Source organism: Ammospiza caudacuta, chromosome 21 (genome assembly GCF_027887145.1).
Source record: "Ammospiza caudacuta isolate bAmmCau1 chromosome 21, bAmmCau1.pri, whole genome shotgun sequence".
NCBI classification, from domain to species: domain Eukaryota; kingdom Metazoa; phylum Chordata; class Aves; order Passeriformes; family Passerellidae; genus Ammospiza; species Ammospiza caudacuta.
Genome location: NC_080613.1, coordinates 9,717,960 through 9,742,472, shown reverse-complemented (window position 1 = coordinate 9,742,472; position 24,513 = coordinate 9,717,960). Strand labels below are relative to the sequence as shown.

Below are 24,513 nucleotides of genomic sequence, written 5' to 3'. Positions count from 1 at the left end.
GAGTGTGAACATAGACCTGTGTTTGTGCTGGGGCCACTCCCAGGGAGCCCTGGGTCCAGGGCTGGGGCCCTCAGGAATCCTGACAAACACTGTAGAACTCCTGTGCTCCTCCAAAACAAGGTGGGGAAGGACAGAGCTGTGTCCAGGAGGAGCTGAGGGGTTTGTGCTGCAGGTGGAACCTGTTGGGGCTGACATCACAGAGCTCCCCTGGTGATTGCATTGAGCTGTGTCTCCTTCCCCCCCGCCCAGCACGGGCTTTAACATCATCATGGCAGGCTCCGGGGGAAAGAGCATCTTCCCTGAAAACCCCTACCACATCCCTGGGTGAGTCCATCCAAAACATCCATTTCCAATGCACAAGGCTCTGCTTGGGGTCAGGGAGTGTTTATGGCTCAGGATGTTTTGGGGTTTTTTTAAGACACTATTCCATATTCTATGTATCCATTTTCTGAAGGAGACAGAGATTCGGGGAAAACAGCACCTTACACAGGGGTAGAACTGCAGACACATATGTACATGTACAGATACATGGCACATGGACAGCAAAGCCAACATGGTTCTTTTTCCCCATTTCTTTTAAGCTGCCAAATGCCAGCAGAGCTCCTGTGCAGGGCTTGGCTTCCAAACTGTCTTAAAATCTGCATGGATTTTTGGAAGTCTCCTTTGACTAAGGGGTTGTAGAGATGTGACACCCTCTGGTCACTGGGCTAGAGCTGGAGCCCTGTCCTGCTGCTGGGGCAGACACTGGGAACTTTTGTCACCTCCTCCATAAATTGGATTTCTTCCCAAAGCTCTTTGGGACACTCTCCTCTAAAGGCTTGGAAGGAAGAAAGCCTGGAAATGAGGCAGGGGGAGAAGGTAAGATGTGAATGGGAGGAATTTGGGATTTGCTGTGAATTAGGACTTTGTGTGGGGGTCCTTGGTGAGACCTGGGCTGGAATGTGCAAAGAGGGTGGCCCCAGGGGAAAAGCAGGTGAATCCCTGGGATTAGCCCAGGCTGAGGGGAGCCCTGGCACAGGGAATGCCAGGCAGGGCTGGGGAGGCAGAGCCTGGGCACAAGGAGAGGATGGAGCTCTTTCCTTGGGGCTGCTGCTCCTGGTGACCCAGCCAGCCCTTCCCCTTGCAGTGACAGGCAGGATTTTCCATTTCTGATCTCTCCACCTTCCCACTTACATAAGCTCTGAGCCTGGGGGGTTTTTTACTCATTTTTGCATTGCTGTGCCCATCTGATGTGACATTCCCTGTGTGCCATCAGAGCTGTGCTGGGGACAGACCAGGGACAGCAAGGAGGGAGCTGTGGCTGGAATGGCAGCCCCAAAATCCCCAATTCCTTTCTTTGCTCAGCCCTGCCTGCCTGCAGCTCCCTCAGGAGCAGCTCCAAGCCCTGGGATGGACACAGCAGCTGGGGCTGCTCCTCTCTGGAGCTGGAGGAGGAGAAGGAAAAGGAGGAGGAGGAGGAGGCAAACCTGCTGCTGTTCGTGTTGGTGCTGTGCTGTGCTCAGCACCCCTGGGTGCTGAGGATGCTGCTTTGCATCTGCTTTGGGTGCTGAGGATGAGGAGGAGCTGCCTGGAGGGCATCCCCAGCAGAACCTGCACTGGGCTGTCACAGGAGCAGGGTTTGTGTCCAGATGTCCCCAGGTGTCCCATGTGCTGCACCCCCTGTGCCAGCAAAGCTACAAACACCCCAAAGAGCCCCAGAGCCAGGCAATGGTCACAGCAGGAGTCTGGAAAGGCACCACAGAGCTCCAGGGACTGGGAAGCCACAGCAGGGATTTGGAAAAGCCACCACAGTGCTCCAGGGACTGGGAGCCTAAACCCAGTGAGTGGGATGGCTTGGGAGGGTCTGGGTGGGCAGGGAAGGGCTCAGTCCATGGATCCTGGGCACAGCCTGGCTCTGCAGAGCTGGGAGGGTTTGGAGACAAGAGAGGATGGCCCAGGGCCAGGGCTGTGCTTGGCAGGGAGGCAGAGCAGGTTTGGGAGTGGTGATGGAGGAGATAGGGCTGAGCAAGGGGGGTGAGAGGGCTCAACCTCGGGCCAGAGAGGCTTCACTGCTCACAGCCTGAGCCCCAACAGGGCTCCCCAAAAGGGGATCCTCCATCAGCCCCAGCACGGGGCACAACCAGCCCTGCTGAGGCTGATCCTGCCCCAAATTTCACCTGTGCCTCCCTCATGGCAGATCCCCCCTGGCTCAGGTGATCTCTGTTTAATTGCAGGGGAGCAGAGCCCTTTCTCAGCCCAGCCATTATTTTGTCCAGGATCAAAATCCTTCCAGCCATCCTGTAATTATTTGGGCTGTGTCATTTGTGCCCTTGCTCAGTTTATCACTGAGAACCCCTGGGGATGAGGCACCAGGAGGAATCCTGCATGCAGAGTGGGGAAACCTGCCCAGAGTAAATGCACAGCTCTGCTGGCTGCTGTTTAAACTATTTGGAAGGGAAAGGACTTACTCATCATCTTATGATCCTCATGCATCATCTGGCTTTAGCCCCGGATCCACGCTGGGCTCATTGATGGAACATTTCTGTCCATTGCAACTGGCTGCTCTTCCTTCCTTCAGTGCTGGAATAGCATCAGCATTAGGAAATGTGAGACTGGAGCAGCTCGAGTGTCTGATGGTGGCTCAGAGCTCCAGCACCTGCCCTGCCCTTGGCCACAAGTGACAGTGCCCAGCCCAGGGATTGGGCACTGGAGAGATCCCAAAAACTGAGCTGTGTTTGTTCCTGGGACTGACAACCTTCCCTGTGCCCCCTGTGCCTGGGTGGGCTCATCAGCCTGGGCCCCCTCCTTGCTGTGAGCAGAGAGAGGAGGGTGCAAGACAGGAATTATCCTTATTTCTGAGTTTCAATACTGAACAACAGACAATGGGATTTTCTCAGTAACTCACAGTGTGTCAGAGCAGAGAGACCCTGCTAAGTTTAAACTGGGGCACGTTGAACTGGAAATGGTGTTTTAACTGGGGGACTGTGGATGTTGGTGCTGCCAAAGCCCAGGCTGGGCTGGGAGTGTTCCCATCCACATCCACAGGTGCTGCTCCCTGACCTCACCCATGTTTCTGCATGAACCAGGGACCTGTGCCTGTACATGCCTGAGAGCTGATGAGCAATGTGTGCTGCCAGAGGAGAACATGCATGTGAAACACAGACACTCCCTGCTGGCTCCTGTCACCACACCTGGGCTCTCAGTTCTCCCCCTGTGCTCACCCCATCCTCCCTCCCCTGGGCTCTGCACAGGGCCTGCCCTGGGCACAGACCCTGCAGCAGATCTGCACTGCCAGAGGGCAGGGCTGGATGGGATATTGGGAATTGGGAATTGTTCCCTGGCAGGGTGGGCAGGCCCTGGCACAGGGTGCCCAGAGCAGCTGTGGCTGCCCCTGGATCCCTGGCAGTGCCCAAGGCCAGGCTGGGCAGGGCTGGGAGCAGCCTGGGACAGTGGGAGGTGTCCCTGCCATGGCAGGGGGGGCACTGGATGGGCTTTAAGGTCCCTCCCAGCCCAGACCAGTCTGGCATTCTCTGAACACCCTGGGCCTGCTCAGATCCTCCATTACCCCAGCACCCCCTGATTTCATTTTATGGCATCTTCTCACTCTCTGTGCATGTTCTGCATTGATTTCTCTTTCTGGGGTTTCCATCATCCAGGTGATCTGTCACCTTGCTCAGTCCTCACCAGGGGCATCCAAACCCCCCCTCCCCTGTGTGAGCCAGACCCTCCCTTTGTGTCCCTGAGCAAACAGCCCGAGGGGCCTGGGCAGCTCCTGGCAGCAGCTGGGCAGGGCTGGGAGCACCTGGGACAGTGGGAGGTGTCCCTGCCATGGCAGGGGTGGCACTGGATGGGATTTAAGGTCCCTTCCAACCCAAACCAGTCTGGGATTCCACAATTAACCCCACCAGTGCACATCCCCCACTGCCATCATGCTCATGGCTCCTTTCTGGTTTCCTCCCCAGCTATGGGGGCTATGTTCCCCAGTTCACCTTCACCTTTGGGGACACCTATGGCAGGACCACCCACGAGCTGCTGACAGATCCCAGTGTCAGGAAGAGCCCTCGCTCCCTGCTGGCACCACTGGACCCCAAGGAAAACCTCCTCCAGTACCATTACCACATTGACCACCCAGGTGAGAAAATGGGCCCTGCTAATGAGCACTAATTAATTAATTACCAACGGTGGGCTCTGTCCTTGGATGAAATGGGATTTTTTCCTTGAGGAATCACAGTTCTGACAGCTGGGGAGGAGCAGAGTGAGGTGCTGCAGCTCTTGGCCTCAGCTCATGAGGATGGGGATTCTGGTGTTGTGGAGAGTTTCAGTTCCCAGGTTATCTTCAGTTCAATGAAGATAAGTGATTTTATGGCATATCATTAATTCACTCCCTAATTCTTCCAGAATTCCTGCTGTGGTTTAACCCTGGCTGGCAACCAAACCCCATACAGCTGCCTGCTCACAAATCCAAACCATGGCCTTTATATTCTATAAAGAAAATTACCTCTATCCCAGTCAAACCCAGCACAATTCCACAGGCTGAAATCCATCTTTCTGGGGAAGGTCTGGTCTCCTAAATCAGATTCTTTTCTGTCTCACGTGCCTGGTGCACAGCTCACTCTGCTCCAGCTCTGACAGCTTGGCCTTGATTCTGCCTCTTGCTGCTCCTCCTCAGCTCAGCAGAAGCCTCCTGTGTTTTCCCTTTCCCTCTTTTCCCTATTTTTCCCTCCTTTTTTTCCTCTTCTTTTCTCTCTTTTTTCCCCCTCTTTTCCCTCTTTTTCCTCTTTTCTTTTTTTCCCTCCTAATTTCCCCCTTTTCCCCCCCTCTTTTCCCTTTTCCCCCCCTCTTTTCCCTTTTCCCCCCCTCTTTTCCCTTTTCCCCCCCTCTTTTCCCTTTTCCCCCCCTCTTTTCCCTTTTCCCCCCCTCTTTTCCCTTTTCCCCCCCTCTTTTCCCTTTTCCCCCCCTCTTTCCCCTCTTTTTTCCCCCTCTTTCCCCTCTTTTCCCTTTCCACTTTGCTAACAGGCCCCACCTCCTCCATCAAGCACAGACAGGCTCGTGTGGATTCCCAGCACTGGGAATTTGCAGGAATTTCCTTCCAAGTCCCAGCCCTTTGTGCAGGGTGCTGTGTCCCTCTGAGCAGCCCCAGGCAGGCACTCAGGTCTGCCCTGGGGATGTGCCACCCTTTGGGGACACATGTGCCATCCTTTGGGGACATATTTGCCACATCCCATGGCTGTTTGGATGGCCTGGACAGTGGGAATGAGTTTCCTGCATGCTGAACACAGGGATAAGGTGCCCCTGTGGGATCTGGGTCTTTATTTCCCTAGGGATGGCCACATCCAAGTGTTCCTCTCTCATTTCTCACTGGGAATTTGTGTCGTGCAGCTTCTTGGGGCCTCTCTGTTGCTCTGGCCCTGCTCTCCAGGATCAGGCCTGCACTGCACAGCTGGTGTTTACAGGCCTCATTCCTGGAGGTCTGGATTTGCATTTCCTTGGTCTAAAACACAGCTTGGACAGACCAAACTAACCAGTTGACCGAGTTGCTCTCTCATTATTTTGGTTCCCTCCTGGTTGCCAGTGCTGGTGCTCGTGTTTGCTGCTCCTCAGGGAGGTCCTGAAGAACCAGCCCTGGCTGTGCTGACAAGGTCACCCCAGCCCTGCTGCCCAGCTGGGCCTGAGCAATCCCTCCAACCCTGCCAGGTGCTCCTGGTGTCCTCCTGGGTGTTTTGTGGGATTGTTTTATGGGATGGTGATCAAAGAGCTCATGGCAGTGTGGGGCCTGTGGCTCCTTTAGAAAACTCGGTCTCAAGATTTTTTCTCAAGGCCTGGCTTTGATAAAGCCTCACTGATGGGCACCAATACTTTGATAGTTTCTATCAGTTGAATCCCATTTGTTTCCTTGCTGGAAGTACAATCAGGCTCTGCTGTTGGGGATCTCTTCCTTCTGGTGACCAGGGAATGGGCTGGAACTGTGTCACCTCAGGCTGGAGCTCAGGGCAAGGCTCTGCCCCCAGAGGGTGCTGGCACTGCCCAGGCTGCCCAGGGAATGGGCACGGCCCCGAGGCTGCCAGAGCTCCAGGTGATCCCTGTGGGTCCCTCCAGCTCAGGACATTCTGTGATTCCATGAGATCAGCCAGGGATGAGCTGAATTATCCATCATCCATGCTGCAACTGGAACCTGAGCTGAAAATGTGGATATTTCCTCAAATCAGAAGCACTGTGCTCTCCTGGCTTTTCGTTTCGTGCTTCACTGTGCAGCCTTTCAGAATCAATCAGTTTGCAAACCCCAGGGGGATAAAAAGGAGCTCACATGGATTTCTCAAGTACAGAACAGTCTTAAGTTTCCTTCTCCTTTGGTTTGAGGGAGAAAGAGAGTAGATTCAACATTCTTCTTAATAATGAAGTAAAAAATAAACCTGGTTTAAAATTTGCACATTAGATTGAAAAATCATTTTAATCAAGGATATTTCCTTATTTTGGTGCCAGCCTGAATACTTGATAATTCAGTTGCATAGAGCATATTATATATGTTTTCCAAAGTTGTATACAGAATATATATTATTTCTATATATTTATATATATTATATAACATGTTATGTATATATGTATATATAACATATATAATAATAATATAAAATGTGTATATATATTGGTTTATATATATAACAATGGTTTATATATATAACAATATACTTATATAAAAATAAAGTTGTATACAGAATATATATTATATATATTATTTATATATATATAATATATATTTATATATAAATATAAAAATATATGTTATATATATTATATCTATTATATCTTACACATATAATAATATATAATGTGTGTATATATAGAATGTGTATATATGTATATATATATAATGTATATATGTGTACATAAATATAAATATATATAAATATATAAAAATATACACATACATACATACATACACACATTATTATATAATTGTGGGCAGATTACACACCTAAATGCCCACCAGAAATTTATACTCATGCAGAAAAGGGCAGATTTTGCTGATTTCTGTAGATTTTCAGAAATCATGGAATCATTCAGCTTGGACAAAACCTCTAAGAGTATTCCAGCCCTGCAGAGGAATGGGCTGTCTGCAGATGGAGCCTCTGCTGGAAGGGAGCTCCTCATTCCCTCCCCAGGCTCAGCCCTGGGATGCAGATGTGCTCCCAAGGGGAGCTCTCAGGAAGGCTGTAATGATCTGGGAAAAGATGGTCTGTGAGCACAAAAATGGAAGGAATTTGGTTTGTTTTGAAAAAACCAGGCTGACACAGGAACAGTTTTCCAAGAAGGCTGTGGGGTGGAGGATTCTCCTCTGGAGATACAGAGGAGGGGAAAATGAGTTTCACTGCTGGTACAGAGAAAGTGCCTGAGCCAGGGAGGTCACACGGGCCTGGGGAGCCACGTCAGGGGGATTTTTAAGGGGAAATCAGAGAAAAGCTGCCCAGCTCAGCTGTTCCTGCAGAATCTCAAATGACAGGGCTCTGTCCCTGGTTCACAGTGGGGATATTTGGATGTGAGATAATGTTTTTCCAGCCAGTGTTAGAGCAGATCCTTTCCTCGATGAGCAGCAACAGTGCCAGAGCAAGAATTCCTTGGAGGGGGCTCTGTTTGGGGTGGGCTGACACAGCCACGTGGAGTTAAGGATTGAGGCTTTTTCCCCCTTTTAGCTTGGCTGGTGATATTTTACTGTTTCAGTGACAGCTGGAATAAATGTTATTTAACTGGGATTTGTGCTGGATTTCTGTGCAGGCTGGATTATTGATGGGGCTGATGAGGATCAGAGGAAAAATGGAAACAAAACTTGTGAAAAAAGAACTCAGCAGGCATAAGTGTACTGCTCCCAGGATTTGGAAATTGGAGAACCAAGATGGCTACAAGGAATAATGATGCATCCAAAACCCTTGTAGGAATAATATGGAAGCCTGTATGAAGCAGAAATTCCATATCTCATTGTTTCCTGCAGTACATTCTTTATGTATTGCAGCTTCCCTTTGGTTTTTAGTAATTTACATTTAATTTAAATGGAGTTCCTAGTGCGTAGCTATTCTGGGATGTGCATGGAGTGGATCCCTGTGGTCTCTTCCAAGTTGATTTGGTTTTAGTTATTTACATTTAATTTAAATGGAGTTCATAGTGTGTAGCTATTCTGGGATGTGCATGGAGTGGATCCTTGTGGTCTCTTCCAAGTTGATCTGTTCTGGTTCTACCTCCAAGCTCCTCCCCATGGCACGGGGATAACGGGAATGCCTCATCCTCTAACTCAGTGTCTGTCCCTCAGGTTATGTCACCTACCAGACCATCACGAGCCCTCCCGAGATCCCCCTGGGGCCTCAGCCCGTGCCCACAGTGCTGGAGGAGCCGGTGCAGCCCCCCATGGGTGCCCAGGCTGGGCCGTGCCCCCCGGCCGTGCCCGGTGCCCAGCAGGGCTGGCAGAGCCCCCCGGGTGCCCAGCAGGGCTGGCAGCCCCCAGGGCTGGCCCCACACCCTGTAGTCGAGCAGCTGAACAGGGAGCTGGCCATGGCACCCCTGGCACGGCTGCTGGGCAAAGGGACAGGGCCCTGCCAGTGCCAATGTGAAGGGACAAAAACGGTGAGTGGGGCTGGGGGTGAGGGGTGAGGAGGGGATTTCACATGGCTGGGAGTGCCTGTTGGATCATGCCCTTTTCTGACCCACATTATACCCTTTTCTGACCCACAGAATGCTTTTTTCTGACCCAGATTATGCCCTTTTCTGACCCACATTATGCCCTTTTCTGACCCAGATTAAGCCCTATTCTGACCCACAAAATGCTCTTTTCTGACCCACATTATGCCCTTTTCTGACCCAGAGATGGGGTAACTCAGAGGTCTCTTAAAAGCTTTTATTCCATTTGCAGTCTCATGTGAAGGGTGAGATAATAGGGTTGTTATAATTGATGCTGTTACAATTAGAAGCTAACTATTTGTTAATTACAATACATATAGGTGTATATGTGTATTAAAATATTTAACTAAAGTAGATATAAATGTACATAAACACTATAAGTGTTTTTTGGCTTATTAGCTTTAGCCACACTATGCTGTAAATGCTTTAAAGCTTCTGATTTATGCTATTACAATTAGAAGCTAACTATTCCTTAATTACAATACACTATGAGTGTTTTTTTTGGCTTATAAGCTTTAATAATATTAGCTTTAATTAGCTTTTTACACTATGCTGTGAATGCTTTAAAGCTTCTGATTGTGATGGCGTGAATTATAACATCTGTGTTGTCTCACCCTTCACATGAGACTGAAAATAGAATAAAAGTTTTTAAAATGCCACTCAGTTGCTACATCTCTGAGTCAGAAAAGGGGTTAATCCAGCAAATGGCAAGGGCACAAAAAGTTAGGAGTTTGTGTAGGAAAAGATCAGACACACAAATATTTCCAGCAGCAGCCAATCTACTCCATCTTCAGGAAATAGTTTTGATCATTAATTACACTTCCCAATCAAAAAGGCTTAATTTCTCCTTTGGGTGGGTTTGGTTTTAATCTCAGTCCCTAAACTTGTGTTATGCTGTGCTGGGCAGCCAGGCTTGTGCTTCCTTAGGGTGTCCTTGGATGCTGCCCTCCTCCTCCTCCCCCTCCTCCTCCTCCTCCTCCTCCAACCAGAGCAGTCCCAGCACCTTTGGTTGGGTTCCTGCCCTCACCTGAATTTCCCACCATCATTGCCTCTCCTTTGAACACCAGTACCGGGGTTTGCCTGTTGAACTGGGGGTTGTTGAGCACAGCACAGCCAAATATCCCTCCAGACCAACAAGTTTCATGCTGCTCTTTTTGTTTGATTGGAGGGTTTTTCTGTTTTGGTGGGGTTTTTTGTTTGTTTGTTTTGGGGTCTGTTTGTTTGTTGGTTTGGTTTGGTTTAATTTTTATTTTATTTATTATTTTTTAATAAACCATTTCTTGTCTCTGGAGCCAGTGGCAGCCTCTGTCACGTTCTTGCAGAAATCCCAGGATTTCTGCAAATCCTCTGAAGGCAGAGATTAGAGGTTTGATGTATGGAGTCAAAAGCTGGCTTGGATGTAAATCCCAAGAAGGGGCATTCCTGCTCCTTGCCCTCAGAAACAGATTTACCCAGGAGCTCACTGCCAAAGCTCCCCCTGGATTTTGCAAACCCCTTCTAGGTCTGCTACTTGCTCCTCTCGTAATTTGGCTTTCCCAGAAACGGCTGGGGAGGCTCTTGGAGTGAAGCTGGGAAGAACTGGAAATGGGAGCTGCCATTCCCAGCCCTGGCAGTGATTTCAGCAGTGCAGCCGAGGGCAGAAGCAGGTTTTACTGGTGTTTGATTTGATTTCTCTCTTTGTTTTGAGCAGCTGGAAACCGGAGGTGTGGCACTGCCAGGAGGGGTTGCAGCAGCAGATTACACCTTGCCAGTGCTGCCAGTGCCCAATGCCATCCGACAGAAAGCCACCTTAGGTAAAGCACAGCCAGGGCACCTGCAGCTCTCTGAGGACATGGTGTGACCCTTCTGCCCAGGGGAAACCTCAGTGGCATTGCCCAGTGGCTCCAGCTTGTTTGGGATGGAAAATATAAAAATATCCCTGCTGCTCTCCCTGCAAGGGTGTTCCTTTGGGATGGTGTCACCTTTGGGATGCTGTCACCCTGTGGATGCTGTCACCCTTTAGGATACTCTGTCACCCTGGGGATGCTGTCACCCTTTGGGATGTTGTCACCCTTTGGGATTCTGTCATCCCTGTGGATGCTGTCACCCTTTGGGATGCTGTCACTCCTTGGGATGTTGTCACTCTTTGGAATGCTGTCACTCTGTAGATGTGGTCACCCTTTGGGTTGCTGTCACCCTGTGGAAGCTGTCACCCCTTGGGATGCTGTCACCCTGGGGATGCTGTCACCCTTTGGGATGCTCTGTCACCCTTTGGGATGCTCTGTCACCCTTTAGGATGCTGTCACCCCTTGGGATGCTGTCACCCCTTGGGATGCTGTCACCCCTTGCCCATGGGCAGTGGAAGGGATTCAGGAACCAACTCATTTCCCTGCAGGTGGTGAGGAGAGCTGTCCTTGGGCTCTGCCCCACCCTGCTGGGGTGGTTTCCATCTCCTAGAAATGTTTTCCTGAACCACCAAATCCACACACAGGGGAGCATGGCACCACCACAAAGGTGTAAAATGTGTCCCACAAAGGGTGTTCTACATCTTCCCCCCTGCTCCGGGAGAACATTCCTGTGCAGCAGGAGGGATAAGATGGTGATGGGCTGATCCCCTTCACAGATCCCACTGCAGCAGGTGGCATCCTTCACTCTGCACTACAGGGATCACAATATCCCAGTTAAAATGAGACACTGTCCAGCCTTTAGGGTGCAGAAGGCAAATTTCCCTCTCCAAAGCATTCCTTTGGAAAGAGGGAGTTTGGGCTGCTTTCAGGTTCTACCTCGCTAGGTTTTGTGTAGTTTTAGACTTTATAAAGTTTCTCTTGTGGGAATTTGTTGGATGGGCAGAGGAGATGAGGAAAAAAGGTTGGACATGCCATTGTTAGCCCCTGAGTGTGTATTAAACTGGGAGAAAACATGGAAGAGCTGTAGATGTTAAAAAAAAAAAAAAAAGGACTAAGAAAATGAAATTCTTCTTCCATACCATGTGCAGACTAACAAAAATGAGTTCAGGTCATTGTGTTCTCCTTGGGAATCATAAGGCAAAAAATCTCTTTCAGAGAAGATACCTCACATGTGAGAGTTAATTTTATAGTTTCAACAGGTTCATTTTTCCTTCCTATACTTTAAGGTTTTATATTCATCCCAGGCTCCTCTACTCTCAGAGTGCTTGATCTTTAAATGAGCTCTGTATGTTCTCAAGCAGAAAATGTTCTCTTTTGCCTCCTCCCAAAGGGTACACTGGCTACATCCCCTGCTCCCTGGACAACGTTGGCATGACCTACCTGCTGGGTGTGAAGAAAGCCATGCAGGAATTTGACCGTCGCCAGGTAAATTATGGATTATTGGAATGAGGATGTGCATAATGCTGGTGCTGAATTTTCAGGAGCAGGATTAGAACTGGGGTACAAGCACAAGCAAAATCAAATGCTGTTAGTTAACATTGAAAAAAAACACCAGCAATTAAATTCTGTAACTTGTTTCCTTGGGACATTAAGGGATGGTAAATGAGTTCATAAAAGGATTAAGGAAATGTAGTGAGGGCTGGGTCAAGAGTAGCTGTTAAAAACGTTGCTCTGGGTGCAGAAATACAGGATGCAACTGTGTGCACTTCCTTTATAGAAAATACATCTCCTCTGTCTGGTTGGCAGTGCTGGTGACTTCCTGTGATATGTCATTTATTTGGTTGTAAGGCTTTCTCCTTTCCTAACACAATTTGTCTTAAAGGGATCTTGACCTTCTTCCTCCTCCTTTTGGGAAGGATGCAGAAATATCCCTCCTGAAAAGCTGTTGTCCCCTTGCCGTAAGAGCTCCCACACGGTGACACACAATCCTCGGCACGGAAAGGGAGATCCCTCCTGCAGCAGCTGAGTTTGCATTCAGAGCTGCACAGCCCTCCCTGCCCCCAGCATGGCGTGACATCCTGGGATGCAGAGAGAACCTGGGATGCAGCGGGATCTCTGGGGTGCAGAGGGATTCCCGGGGTGCAGCAGGATCCTTGGATGCAGTGAGATCCTGGGGTGCAGCGTGATCTCTGGGATGCAGTGTGATTCCCAGGGTGCAGCGGGGTCTCCGGGATGCAGTGTGATTCCCAGGGTGCACAGAGATCCCTGGGGTGCAGGAGGATGCCCGGGGCGCAGTGTGATTCCTGGGGTGCAGTGAGATCCCCGGGATGCAGATTCCCGGGGTGCAGAGGGATCTCTGGGGTGCAGCAGGATTCCCGGGGTGCAGTGTCATTCCCAGGATGCGGTGTGATCCCTGGGATGCAGAGGGATCCCTGAGGTGCAGAGGGATCCCTGGGATACAGTGAGATTCCTGGGGTGCCGAAGGATCCTCGGGGTGCAGAGAGATCCCCGTGGTGCAGTGAGATCCCCAGGGTGCAGCGTCATTCCCAGGGTGCAGTGAGATCCTTGGATGCAGTGATATCCCTGGGGTGCAGAGGGATTCCCGGGGTGCAGTGAGACCTATGGGATGCAGCGGGATCTCTGGGGTGCAGTGTCATTCCCGGGGTGCAGAGGGATCCCTTGGATGCAGTGTGATCCCTGGGATGCACTGTGATCCCTGGGATGCAGTGTGATTCCTGGGGTGCAGTGTCATTCCCAGGATTCAGCAGCCTCTCAGGTCCAGCTGATCAGCGCATTAACCCCAGGCTGAGCCCCCCAAGTCCCTGCTGCTCCCCGGGCCCCACGGCCGTGCCTCCATCCCCTCCATCCCTGAGCACAGGGGGCTGATGTAGGAAAAGCATCCCGGGCTGAGGGTTCCCAGCTCGGAGGAATCATCTGGGCAGAACTGAGCGGGGAGAGCAGCGCCGAGCTCTGCATGAGCTGCATTCCCTGCGCTGCTGCTGTCTGCTTCCCTGCTGCCGTGAATAGGAATTGAAATGGAGCAAACGGAACAAAACCCGGGCATTTATCCCTGAGTGTGCTGCGTGCCACCCTTCCTGCCCCGCTGCCCTCGGACACGCCTGCCGTGCCCTGGATCAGCCGGGGAGGGTCCGTCTGTCCATCCGTCCGTCCGTGCGGGATGCAGCGCTCCGGGCTGCGGGGCTCGGCAGACGCGCTGAAGGGAGGAGAATCACACCACAATTCCAGCTAAGATGGCTTCTGACTTCAAGCCACTAATCTGCTGCCCTAAATCTTCGTTGTCCTCGGTTACAGATGTGCCATGGATCGCTGCTCACTGCCTGCAGCGGGCACGGCAGAAACCCCCGAGGAGCCGCAGCCTGGACTCCATCCCAGCACAAAGGGCTCGGTGTGCTGGGTCCGTGACCCACATCCCTGCTCCACACCCCAAACACAGCTCCAGGGCCACCTTTAGGGCTTCTGTGACACCCAGCTGTGACACCCATCCTGCTGGCCAGCCTCAGAGGGCAGGAGATGATTTGCACTCTTCCTTCAGTTAATGCTCCCTAGGCTGTTCCTGTTGGTGGGACTCATGGAAACACAAAGGGGGTGAAGCCCAAACACAGCCACAGCACAGGAACACCAGGGACAGCAGAGCAGGAGCTTTGGAACTTGGGGATGATCCCCAAGGGAATAAATCAGGATCAGGATCCCAAGGACAGCACCTGGGCCATGCTGTGGCCATGGGGGACGAGCTGGCAGGGACTGCTGCCAACACCTGCCAGGAGAAAAATTTATGGAGTGCAAAAAGGGACAATGCAATGTAGCTCTTAATTAGAAAAAAGCAGGACTGGAAGGAGAATTGCTTTATGTTGGCTTAAATATTTTATATAATGCAGAGTCAAAGCACATGACTTTGGTAAAAATAGTGTGTTTTAAAATAAACCATTCCATGCTGTTGTGGGCTCTTTTTTGTTTTGTTTTCCAGCTTTTGGAGAGAAATCCACCTTACACGTTGGGCAGGAGATTCCCTCTGACACACTGGCCAGACACCAAAATTTACACCCGTGCTGGACTCATCCCCAACTACATGGGCTTTGTACCACGTAAGTTCATCAGCTGAGTGAAAATAAAAGTCACTAATGCTAATTACTGGGTTAAGTGGTGCTGGAGTTTCATAGCAGTGAACAATCACTGAGGTGTTCCATGTGGGTTTTTTCTGGTCTGTGCTGAGCTGCTGGGAACTCTGCCATGCCCTGGCTGCAGGAGAGCCCAGCATTCCCACTGCCAGCCTCTCCCAGGCTTCACATTTCCAGCCACCATCCCCCACCCAGGCTCAGTGACATCCCACCTGTCACGTGCCAGGAAAGGGGTTTGCTCTAAAAACTTGAAGTCTGATAAAAAGGAAAAAGTAGATGGTGTGAAGGGGTCGAGAAAGCACAGAAAGTGGAGGGAAATGGTTTTTGCCATCAGGACAGGTCCCTACCTGAGCTCTGTCCTGGGCTGCCTGAAAGGAGAGCTCTGGAGGAATTTTGTGTGTAAGGGGAAGGTGTGTCCATGCACCTGGAAGCATTAATGTACCAGGTTAAAAAATCTCAACAAATCAGCAATTAATGCTTTGCTGTGTTTGGTCACAGCTCAATAATGTGGGTGGGAAATCATGTTCAGCTGGGAAGAAATGGACTCACTGCTCATCCTTGCTGCAGTGCAGAGGGGAAAATGGGAGAAGATATGAAATGTGGCAGGATTGAAAGCAGTGGGAAAACAACTCTGCAGGCAGGGCTGGGCTGTGGCTGCTGGGGAGGCTGAGCCCAGAGAGAATGTTGAGTGCAGGTGTGACACTGGGCCCTGCTCTGCAGACATTCTCACTTCCCTGCTCTGGAGCCACCAGTCAGCACAGTTTTAACTGCTCCAACCAGTCCGGCTCTGGGTGGAGAAAATTAATTAAGGCAGAAAACCTTCAAACAAAAGCAGTTATAATTTAGAACACTGAACAGAATTTTTTCAGCAGGGAAGGAGCCTTTTCCCTCCCTCCTGTCCAGCTCCTTGGTGACAGCTTTGTCACTTGAAGCAGCACCAAACATTGATTCCATTCATTATAAAAACCTGCTGTTAGTACAGGGTTTTCATGAGACATATCAGTCCCGAACACCTGTCAGGTGTTCAGCTCACCCAAACAGCAGAGGCTGCACAAACACCTCATTATCCAAACCTCGGCTGTGGTTTCTGAAATCACTGCAGCAGGGCTGTGCGCACAGGACAGCTTTGGTGTCACTTGTGACAGTGCACCCAGCACCCTTGGGCCAGGCCAGGGCTGCCTGCTGGGGTTGCAGTGCTGAGGAGCTGCAGTGGAGCAGCTCAGCTGCTGCAGGAACACCAAACACCCAGTGCTGGGTGCAGCTCTGTAGCACCATTTTGTGCCCAGGCAGCTCAAAGCTCCTGTGACCCCTGCTCAGCTCCTGCCAGGCCCAGCTGCACCAGGCCACAGGCAGGTACCTAAATTTAGACACAGCCTGAGTTAATCCCACCCTCCCTGCTAAATGTGCCCCCCTCCAGCAGTACCTGAGTGTAAGAGAACACCAGGGAACATCTTTAGTCCCCACACCAGGCTGACACCATGGCAGTGACACAGCAGAGGCACCTGGCTGAGGGCAGGGACAGAAGGGGGGGGACATGGACAGGGTGACAGTGCTAGTGCTAAGCCCCATGTTTTATTGATTTTGTGTTCCAGATCTGCAGGACATCTGTGGGCTCACCTATGGGGACGGCACGCGGGAGTCGTACCGCTGGGAACAGAGGAGACGGGGACTTGCACTGTGAAAACTGCTTTAATGGTGCCTGTACAGCATTGGGAGTGACTCGGAAACAGCAATAATAACACAACACAAACAGAACTTTTTGAATGAGAGAGTTCATACAACTTTAAACAAAATTTACAGGTGTTCAACTGCATAGCTTTACTCTGCCTCCTCCTCAGCCTCCTCCTCGAACTCTCCCTCCTCCTCAGCTGTGGCGTCCTGGTACTGCTGGTACTCAGACACCAGGTCGTTCATGTTGCTCTCAGCCTCTGTGAACTCCATCTCGTCCATGCCCTCGCCCGTGTACCAGTGCAGGAAAGCCTTTCTGCGGAACATCGCAGTGAACTGCTCAGAAATGCGTTTGAACAGCTCCTGGATGGCCGTGCTGTTGCCAATGAAGGTGGCAGACATTTTGAGGCCGCGAGGTGGAATGTCACAGACTGCTGTCTTAACGTTATTAGGGATCCATTCAACAAAATAGCTGCTATTTTTGTTCTGAACGTTCAGCATCTGCTCATCCACCTCTTTCATGGACATGCGGCCCCTAAAGACAGCGGCCACCGTCAGATAGCGGCCGTGACGAGGGTCACACGCCGCCATCATGTTCTTGGCATCGAACATCTGCTGGGTGAGCTCTGGCACGGTTAGAGCCCGGTACTGCTGGCTGCCACGGCTGGTGAGCGGGGCAAAACCGGGCATGAAAAAGTGCAGACGTGGGAAGGGAACCATGTTCACTGCCAGCTTCCGCAGGTCAGCGTTGAGCTGGCCCGGGAACCGCAGGCAGGTGGTGACACCGCTCATGGTGGCTGACACGAGGTGGTTCAGATCACCGTAGGTGGGGGTCGTTAACTTCAGTGTTCTGAAGCAAATGTCGTACAGCGCCTCGTTATCGATACAGTACGTCTCATCCGTGTTCTCCACCAGCTGGTGCACCGACAGCGTGGCGTTGTAGGGCTCTACTACAGTATCTGACACTTTAGGGGAGGGCACCACACTGAAAGTATTCATAATTCGGTCTGGGTACTCCTCACGGATTTTGCTGATGAGAAGGGTACCCATGCCAGAGCCTGTGCCACCACCCAGAGAGTGAGTAAGCTGAAAGCCCTGGAGACAATCACAGCTTTCTGCCTCCTTCCTTACAACATCTAACACCGAATCGACTAATTCAGCACCTTCCGTATAATGGCCCTTTGCCCAGTTGTTTCCTGCTCCGCTCTGACCTGGAAAAGAGCCATTTTCGTATTAGATTACGGTCACTGCTTCCTGCTTATTGCTTGCAAGCAAAGCCTAAGAGCATCAGGCTCGATGAAAGCTTTCATCTTATCGAGCGCAGGGCTGTGGTTTCACACAGGCACCTCTGCAGTGGCTCGCCAAACACAAGCAAACATTAATTATCAATGATACAGCAGCCACTCCATTTCTCCCGGTGGCACGCACGGAGGCGGTAACGAAAAACCGAAAAGCAATGACCTCTGGTGCCACCTGGAAGCTGCTCCCAGCCGCAATCCCGGTATTCCACGCCAGGATTAGCCCCGTCCGGGCCGGTCCCTCAGAGCATGTGCGGCGGGGCAGCCCCGCAGTGCCCTGCCCGCCCCACCCGCCGTTCCTCCCGCCCCCGCGCACTCACCGAACACGAAGTTGTCTGGCCTGAATATCTGCCCGAAAGGCCCGGAGCGCACCGAGTCCATGGTACCGGGCTCCAGGTCCACCAGCACGGCGCGGGGCACGTACTTGCCGCCTGCAACACAGGGAGAGCCATGACTGCCGCGCCGGGGGGGCCGGGGGGAGCACGGTGGGGCGGGTCCGGGCCCTACCTGTGGCCTCATTGTAGTAGACATTGATGCGCTCCAGCTGCAGGTCGCTGTCCCCGTGGTAGGTGCCGGTGGGGTCGATACCATGTTCGTCGCTGATCACCTCCCAGAACTGCCGAAGAGAAGCGCGTCAGCGGCGGCCACGCCGGACCGGGCACGCTCCCCTCCCGCCCCCGCGCCCTCCTTCCCCGCCCGGACCTTGGCTCCAATCTGGTTTCCGCATTGCCCGGCCTGCAGGTGCACAATCTCTCTCATGATGGCGGCAGCTCCGAGCGTTCACCACAACCCCAGATTTTCCCCAACCGACTCTGGCTGCGTGAGGCAACCGCCAGCCCTTATATAGCAGCGGAATGCGCGCGCAGCCTTCTTCTCCCCGCCCAGGCGGGCACTCGCAACAACGATTGGATGCCTATAGCGAGGCTCTACAAATGAGAGAATCTAATTGGCTGCGCCGCTGTCACTCAAACCGACGGCTCCTATTCGCCCCGCCCACCTGTCTGTTGGCTTTACAGTTAGGCAACCGGGAGCCGCGAGTGCCCGCCTCAGCTCGCTCACGGCGTTTCTGATTGGCTCAATTGAATGATTGATGTCGAAGCCGATTGGCTGCCGCCCGTGGGGGATGAGCTAACGCCGTTTGATTGGCGGAGAACGAAGTGCCCTGGTAACCGTCGCAGTGACTCCGCAGCGAGCTCTGGGCGGTGGCCGCCGCAGCCGCCCATTCACGGAGCCGAGTGCGCGCTTTGCGCAGTGGAGGCGCGGCTCCTCCTCACTGCGGGACAGGGCGGGTTCCCCGCGGGTCCCTAGCGCTTCACCCCCGCCCCTCCAGCCAGGTCTCCCTCCTTCCTTCCCCGTCCGTCCCCCCGTCCCGCTCCAGCCGCCGCCGCAGCGCGGGTGGGGGAAGGACCCCGCGTGCGCACGCGCGGGCTGCAGCGACATTCCAGCACTTTCTGGCGCGCGGCCCCGGCCCAAGGGTGGCGGGGCCGCGCGCGGGCGTTGTCATGGTGACAGCGCGCGCGGGTGGCGGGAAGGGGCTGGGGCGGACGGTGTGAGGGCGGCGTGAGGCTGAGAGGGGCTCTGAGGGCTCAGCCTGGCTCCTGTGAGGGCTCGGGGGACCCTAAAGGCTCAGGGGGTCTGGCAGTTGTGAGAAGACTGTGGGGCCCGAGGATCTGTGAGGGCTTGGGGGCTCTGTAAGGGCTGTGAGGGAATTGTGAGGGCTTGAGGGGCTGTGGGAGCCTGGGGAGCAGTGAGAGAGCTGTGAGGGCAGAGGGGGTTCCTGGCAGCTGTGAGGGGAATGTGGAGATTTGGGGATTCTGGGGACTGTGAGGGGCTGTCAGGGCTTGAGGGGTTTGGGAGCCTGGGGAGCAGTGAGAGGGCTGTGAGGGCAGAGGGGGGTCCTGGCAGCTGTGAGGGGAATGTGGAGGTTTGGGGATTCTAGGGGCTGTGAGGGCTTAGGGCTGCTCTGAGCCCTGCAGTGGCAGCTCTGTAGAGGCCCCTATGCTCTGAGGGGAAGGCCCCAGAGAGGGCCTGCTGCCTGTGAGGGGATCTGAGGTGGACGTTGCTTACTTATCAAGGCTTCCCCACATGGGCACCTCCATCCTGGGCTGTGTGTGGGTGCTGCAGCTCTGTCATGAGGCAGCCAGACACCCCGTGCTGGATAAATACCACCCTCGCCTTTCCTTGTCCCTTATTCTACCTCCCAGCTTTGTGAACACATTCTTGCCCAGACGTGTGCATCCATTGGTCACAGTTTTATTAAGCATATTTGATTATTGTTTCAGCAGAATCTTTTTATGGTTGTATATATTCATTGTGATGCCGGCTTGGTCTACAAGTCCCAGCATCTCTTCTTGTTTCATACTGGAACAAAAAGTTGAGAGAGGCTCCTAATGGAGCTGCCAAGGCAGGGAGTCTGGTCCTGCTGCCTTGCTGTGGGGTGGGCTGAGGCAAACGCAGCCATGACCTCGATTCTGCTGACACAGGCCAGCTCTGTGTGACACACAAACAGCTCGAACACATCCTGGAATCTGTGCCTGGATAACAATAATCCAATCCTGTGCCTGGGTCAGGTGAGGAGGAGGTGGCAGGATATAGAAGCCCCGTGAAGGCTTTGGCTGGAGGCTGAATGGCCTCTGGTAGTCGGCTTAATACAAAGATTATGATGGTTGATATTTCTGGCATATAAACAACATATTCCTGCGCAGGTGCTGGGGGGAGTCCAGGAACACTTGGAGCAGCCCCAGGGCATCAGGACGGTCTGAGAGGGTCCTGGGACAGGCCTGTGTCTGCCTCTGAGGTGTCTGTGAGACACACACAGCTCATCCCTCACATCCACAGCCAGAATGCAGGAGGTTCATGCAGCAGCCTTTGAGACAGCTGAGTAATGCAGAGCCATTAGGGTCCAGATTTATCCTGCTAACTACAGGCATTGATTAAATAGTGTTCACACTGGAATCAGTGGAAAGGGATGGCTCAGCTCACTCTAGCTCAGAGCAGTCCTCATCACCTCTGTTGTCTGTGATGGTGTCTGAGGTGACCAATTCCAAAAACTGCAGCATCATTTAGGTACTAAAGGCAGCCAGGATGAATCTGTACAAGACTTGCTCAAGATTTCACACAAGGCTGTGCTAATCTGTCAAGACAGCTTTTCCTGCAGGATGTGATGCCTCTCTTCAGAGTAATGTACAAAAAGAATCCAGGCTTCTTTTTGATTAAACCAGGGAATGTGGAGCGTGCTGCCTGTGTGGTGCTGTCTGGGGAGGCACATTCAGCATCAATTCTCTTCAGGTGTGCTCAGCACAGCGTTCAGAGGCACGTGTGCTCGGGAAACCCTGGAAAACCTGCCCTGAGATGGAGTGGGGGAGCCTCTGCAGGGCTTGGGGGAGGTGTTCTGCCACAAGTGCTGCTGTATTTAATGCAGGCACAGCTTTGGGGGTTTTTTCAGTCAGGGCCAGAAAGCAAAGGCCTGTGCATTAGTGCCATCCATGTCCTCACTGTGTGAGCAATCCCGAGCCTTTGTGCTTCCCACAGCCTCCAGTCCTGCCTGCACTGCCTTTCATGTTTGGGAAGCTGCTCTGTAATGTGTGCAGTGAGCAATTGTTGCCACCCCCAGCATTCCCAGAGGGAGTGTGAGAGTGGAAATGCTCTGCTTGGTTAAGGCTCCCATACCTGTCTGCAGAACCCAGTGGAGCAGGGCTAGGACCCTATGGAGCAGCTCAGCTTTGCTCTCTGAGCTTCTGGAACTTTCCCCAGGAGATTCAGCCACCTGAATATCTAAGGAGGAGGCATTTCAAATTATTTGTGCAACGTTAATTTTTGCCAATTTTAGCCCAGTCAGTGAATATTTCTGTTCTTAGCTACCTGCACATCCACGGGAAAGGACAATTCAATCTTAAATATTTTTCCATTTTTAAATTGAAGTAAAATGCCAGTCCTTTTCTCTGAGAAGGAGCACAGTCAGGAATTTCCATGGAGAGCTGCTGGAGCTGCTGACCATGGCAGCCCTGGTGTTTCTAAGGCTGTGGCATTAATTATTGTGTGCCAGGGGGTGAGCTGGCAAGTGCCAGGGCAGGTCTGTGCCAGAACCCGGCCTCACATGGAGCATTCCTCACAGGGTGGGAGCATGGAATACTGAGTGTGAGGCAAATTCTGGGACAAAAAGCTGCACATTCCATGGTCCTGCCTGAACCAATGCTGAAGTGAATTTCTTGGTTCAGTGGAGAGTTTGCAGCTTGCCAGAGTGGGGAATGCTGGGAGGCAGCTGGGAGGGCAGAGATAGGAGCAGCACTGAGGTGGGATGTTTGTGGCTCCCACGTTGTGTTTCCATTGCAGACATCTGTCTCGGCTGGTATTTGATTACTCTGAAAGCTCTCCTCAAACTCTGCTGCAAGTGACAAGCAGGGAGGTCTCACCTCATTTAGGGGCAGATCCCATCTGTAAGTGCTGCATAAATTAATGCTGTAAGAGGGGTCCTAGAAAACATCAGGGAAGTGTTACATGGCCAAAGACTCTGGGTATAACCCAAAGAGAGGCACAGAGAAGTTAAAACAAGTTAGAAATCACATTTCTGTTTTGCTGAATTAGATATTAGGGTTTAAATAAACCTTTTTATTGCAATTGTTTTGGTTTTGTAACTACCTGTATTGCCTTTTGCTTGGAAACAGATTTTACTGTAAACACAACTGGTTTGGACAGGGTGGGGAGGGACTTTCTTTTCACTTTTGCATGTTACCTTCCCTTTTACTGAGCAAGTGTTTGTGTGTGTACAGAGCCGATCCCTCCCCTCAGCAGGCAGGCACACACAACTGTCATTCCTCCCTTGGTGTTTAACCAGTGAGGTTGCAGCCTGTGTGTGAAACAGGATCTGAACTGAGCCTCTACCTGGGGCTGGCAGGAGCCCAGACAGGAATCACAGATTCTGTTTCTGTAGGTAAAATCCCAAAGCCCTGAGTTAAGGGAGGGATGCTGGAGGATGAGTGTGGGTGGGAACTGCCTCCAGAACCAGAAGGGTTTTGGTGTTAGGGTTGTTCCAGGTTTATGGTAACACTGGAGTGAGACGTGGGTATGTGCAGGTGTTTTCTTATTCTGATTATTACTTCTAAGGATAAACAGTCTTGTTTTCCAGAAATTACTGCTCCTGTGCTATTGAAGTTATGGTGGTGAGAGGCTGCTTCCAGAGACCAGTGAGTGAGAGGTGCAGCTGTGGGATTTGTGCCTAAGGGAAAACAGAATAACTGAATGGGATCAAGCCACAGACCCACCCAGGCCAGTATCTTGTCTCTAATGCTCTGCAGCAGTTACCAAAAGGGAACAGGGCAAACAGATATGGATGTGGCAGGTGGTTGTGGCAATTCTTTAGCTACAAGCAAGTAACTTTCTGTTTAATAGCCCAAATGGATTATTATGAATTTATCTAATCACCTTTTGCAGCCATATAAACTTATGGCATAAACAGCCTCCTGTCCTGGTGAGTGCAGTGGTTTAACTATGATTGGTGTGGAAGAAGAGCTCCTTCCATTTGGTTTGATGATTCCCACTGAGTAACTCCATTCTGAGTCTGTCCCTTCAGAACTTTCACTCCAGCATTGTTTCACATTTTCTGTCATACTGTGAGACAAGGTAATGCTAAACCAGCTTTTACTTTGTGTGATGTTCGGCATTAATTGGCAATTTACATCTCCTTCATGTTTGAAACCTGTGAACTTTGAACATTGTTCCCATGAAGGTTCCACGGCTCTGCTGCTGTTCCTTGTCCACTGATAAGCCTGATAGCTGTTACCTTCTTCCACGTGGAGGATCTGTTTCTCCTGAGACTTTGCACCAAGAAGTGGTGACTAATTTGGTCATGAGGTGCACATATGGTGACACCCCTGCTGTGAACAAAAATAAGCTTTCCTTCACACAAAAGTTGATTTTTGTCTCTCTCAAACCTCCTCTTCATTCCCAGGGCATTTCTCTTCCTGGTAGGGATTATTCTTTCTCTCTCTTGTTTCCAAAAGAGCCTTCTTCCATATTCCATGCTAGTGCCTGTCTCCCTGCATAGAGGACTTCTCCCAGTGCCATGGCTCCTTGAATCCCTGGTCAGAGTGGCTTTCACACCCCACACAGAGAGTTTCATACTGCAGTGTCTATCCTCTGCATCCATGAGGTGTTCCCAGAGAAGCCTCCTTGCTAAGTGATGTCATTTGTGGTGGGAGCAGCTGCTGGCTGTGTCAGAGATTCCCTCAGGCTTTAAGGGGTGCTGTGCCAGCCTCCCTCTCGTGCCTGATCCCTGGCATTGCACACTTGTACTGCAGCAATTCCTGTTCTGTGTTTGTGTGACCTGAACAGGGATCTGACAGCATCCCCCTGCAGGAGGGCTGTGAGTGTCTCACATGGGGGGAACCTGGGCACCTCAGTGTGCACTGATGTCTGCACTTAGAAAACACCAAAACACTGGGACTTGCCTGGGTTTGATGGCATTGTGAGAGGACTTTTATATTAAGAAAGCTGTGGTAAAAATTGCAGGTTTTCTGATCCCAGTATTCCTTCAGACCTGTTTTTCTTCAGTGTGTTCAGAATTAGCTCTTGAAGTAGGAGTGACAGTCCATGAGGTAGGATATAAACATCATATGGCTGCCTGCTTCTCTGGAAAGACACTCAGATACAGGATCAGAGGCGAGGTAAAAGAAAAGATGAAAATATATAAAATCCAGCATCCATGAAAGGCATTCCTCTCATCTTCTGCTGGGTTTTCTCCACAAGAGCTGTGGATTCCAAGGCCTCAGCTTGGGTCTCTCCTACCACAGGGAGCCTGGGTATGTCAGAGTGGGAAGAAAGAAACAACTCAGGCCCTGTGGGTGCTGCAGAAGGGAACTGCAGGCAGCAAACTATTTCCCTTGATATTCATGAGAATTCATTGGGACAACTCAGATACTGGTGAGAATCCATGGTGCTTTGGGA

The 24,513-nt window shown here is 51.5% G+C and overlaps 2 protein-coding genes across 2 annotated transcripts; one reads left to right on the top strand and one right to left on the bottom strand.

The window, feature by feature from the left end:
• The first annotated feature begins 268 nt into the window (after positions 1 to 268).
• Positions 269 to 16,286, top strand: CIMIP2A (ciliary microtubule inner protein 2A). The gene is made up of 8 exons (XM_058818512.1): positions 269 to 324; positions 3,942 to 4,111; positions 8,279 to 8,377; positions 8,492 to 8,589; positions 10,334 to 10,436; positions 11,860 to 11,954; positions 14,455 to 14,572; positions 16,198 to 16,286. Exons 1-8 carry the CDS (start codon positions 269 to 271, stop codon positions 16,284 to 16,286), a joined length of 828 nt encoding a protein of 275 aa, XP_058674495.1.
• Positions 16,204 to 18,398, bottom strand: TUBB4B (tubulin beta 4B class IVb). Its single transcript, XM_058818413.1, has 4 exons — positions 18,274 to 18,398; positions 18,079 to 18,187; positions 17,892 to 18,002; positions 16,204 to 17,484 (listed from the first exon to the last, which is right to left on the bottom strand). The coding sequence occupies exons 1-4, from the start codon at positions 18,328 to 18,330 to the stop codon at positions 16,424 to 16,426; spliced, it is 1,338 nt and encodes a 445-aa protein (XP_058674396.1). The 5' UTR covers positions 18,331 to 18,398; the 3' UTR covers positions 16,204 to 16,423.
• Positions 18,399 to 24,513: the final 6,115 nt, after the last annotated feature.

Coding starts and splice junctions, on each gene's coding strand:
- CIMIP2A (XM_058818512.1), top strand. CDS start 269: ATGGCAGGCTCCGGGGGAAAGAGCATCTTCCCTGAAAACCCCTACCAC. Junction 8,378..8,491: donor GCCGGTGCAGCCCCCCATGG/GTGCCCAGGCTG, acceptor CACACCCTGTAG/TCGAGCAGCTGAACAGGGAG. Junction 14,573..16,197: donor CTACATGGGCTTTGTACCAC/GTAAGTTCATCA, acceptor TTTGTGTTCCAG/ATCTGCAGGACATCTGTGGG.
- TUBB4B (XM_058818413.1), bottom strand. CDS start 18,330: ATGAGAGAGATTGTGCACCTGCAGGCCGGGCAATGCGGAAACCAGATT. Junction 18,003..18,078: donor CTACTACAATGAGGCCACAG/GTAGGGCCCGGA, acceptor CCTGTGTTGCAG/GCGGCAAGTACGTGCCCCGC. Junction 17,485..17,891: donor GCCAGACAACTTCGTGTTCG/GTGAGTGCGCGG, acceptor GCTCTTTTCCAG/GTCAGAGCGGAGCAGGAAAC.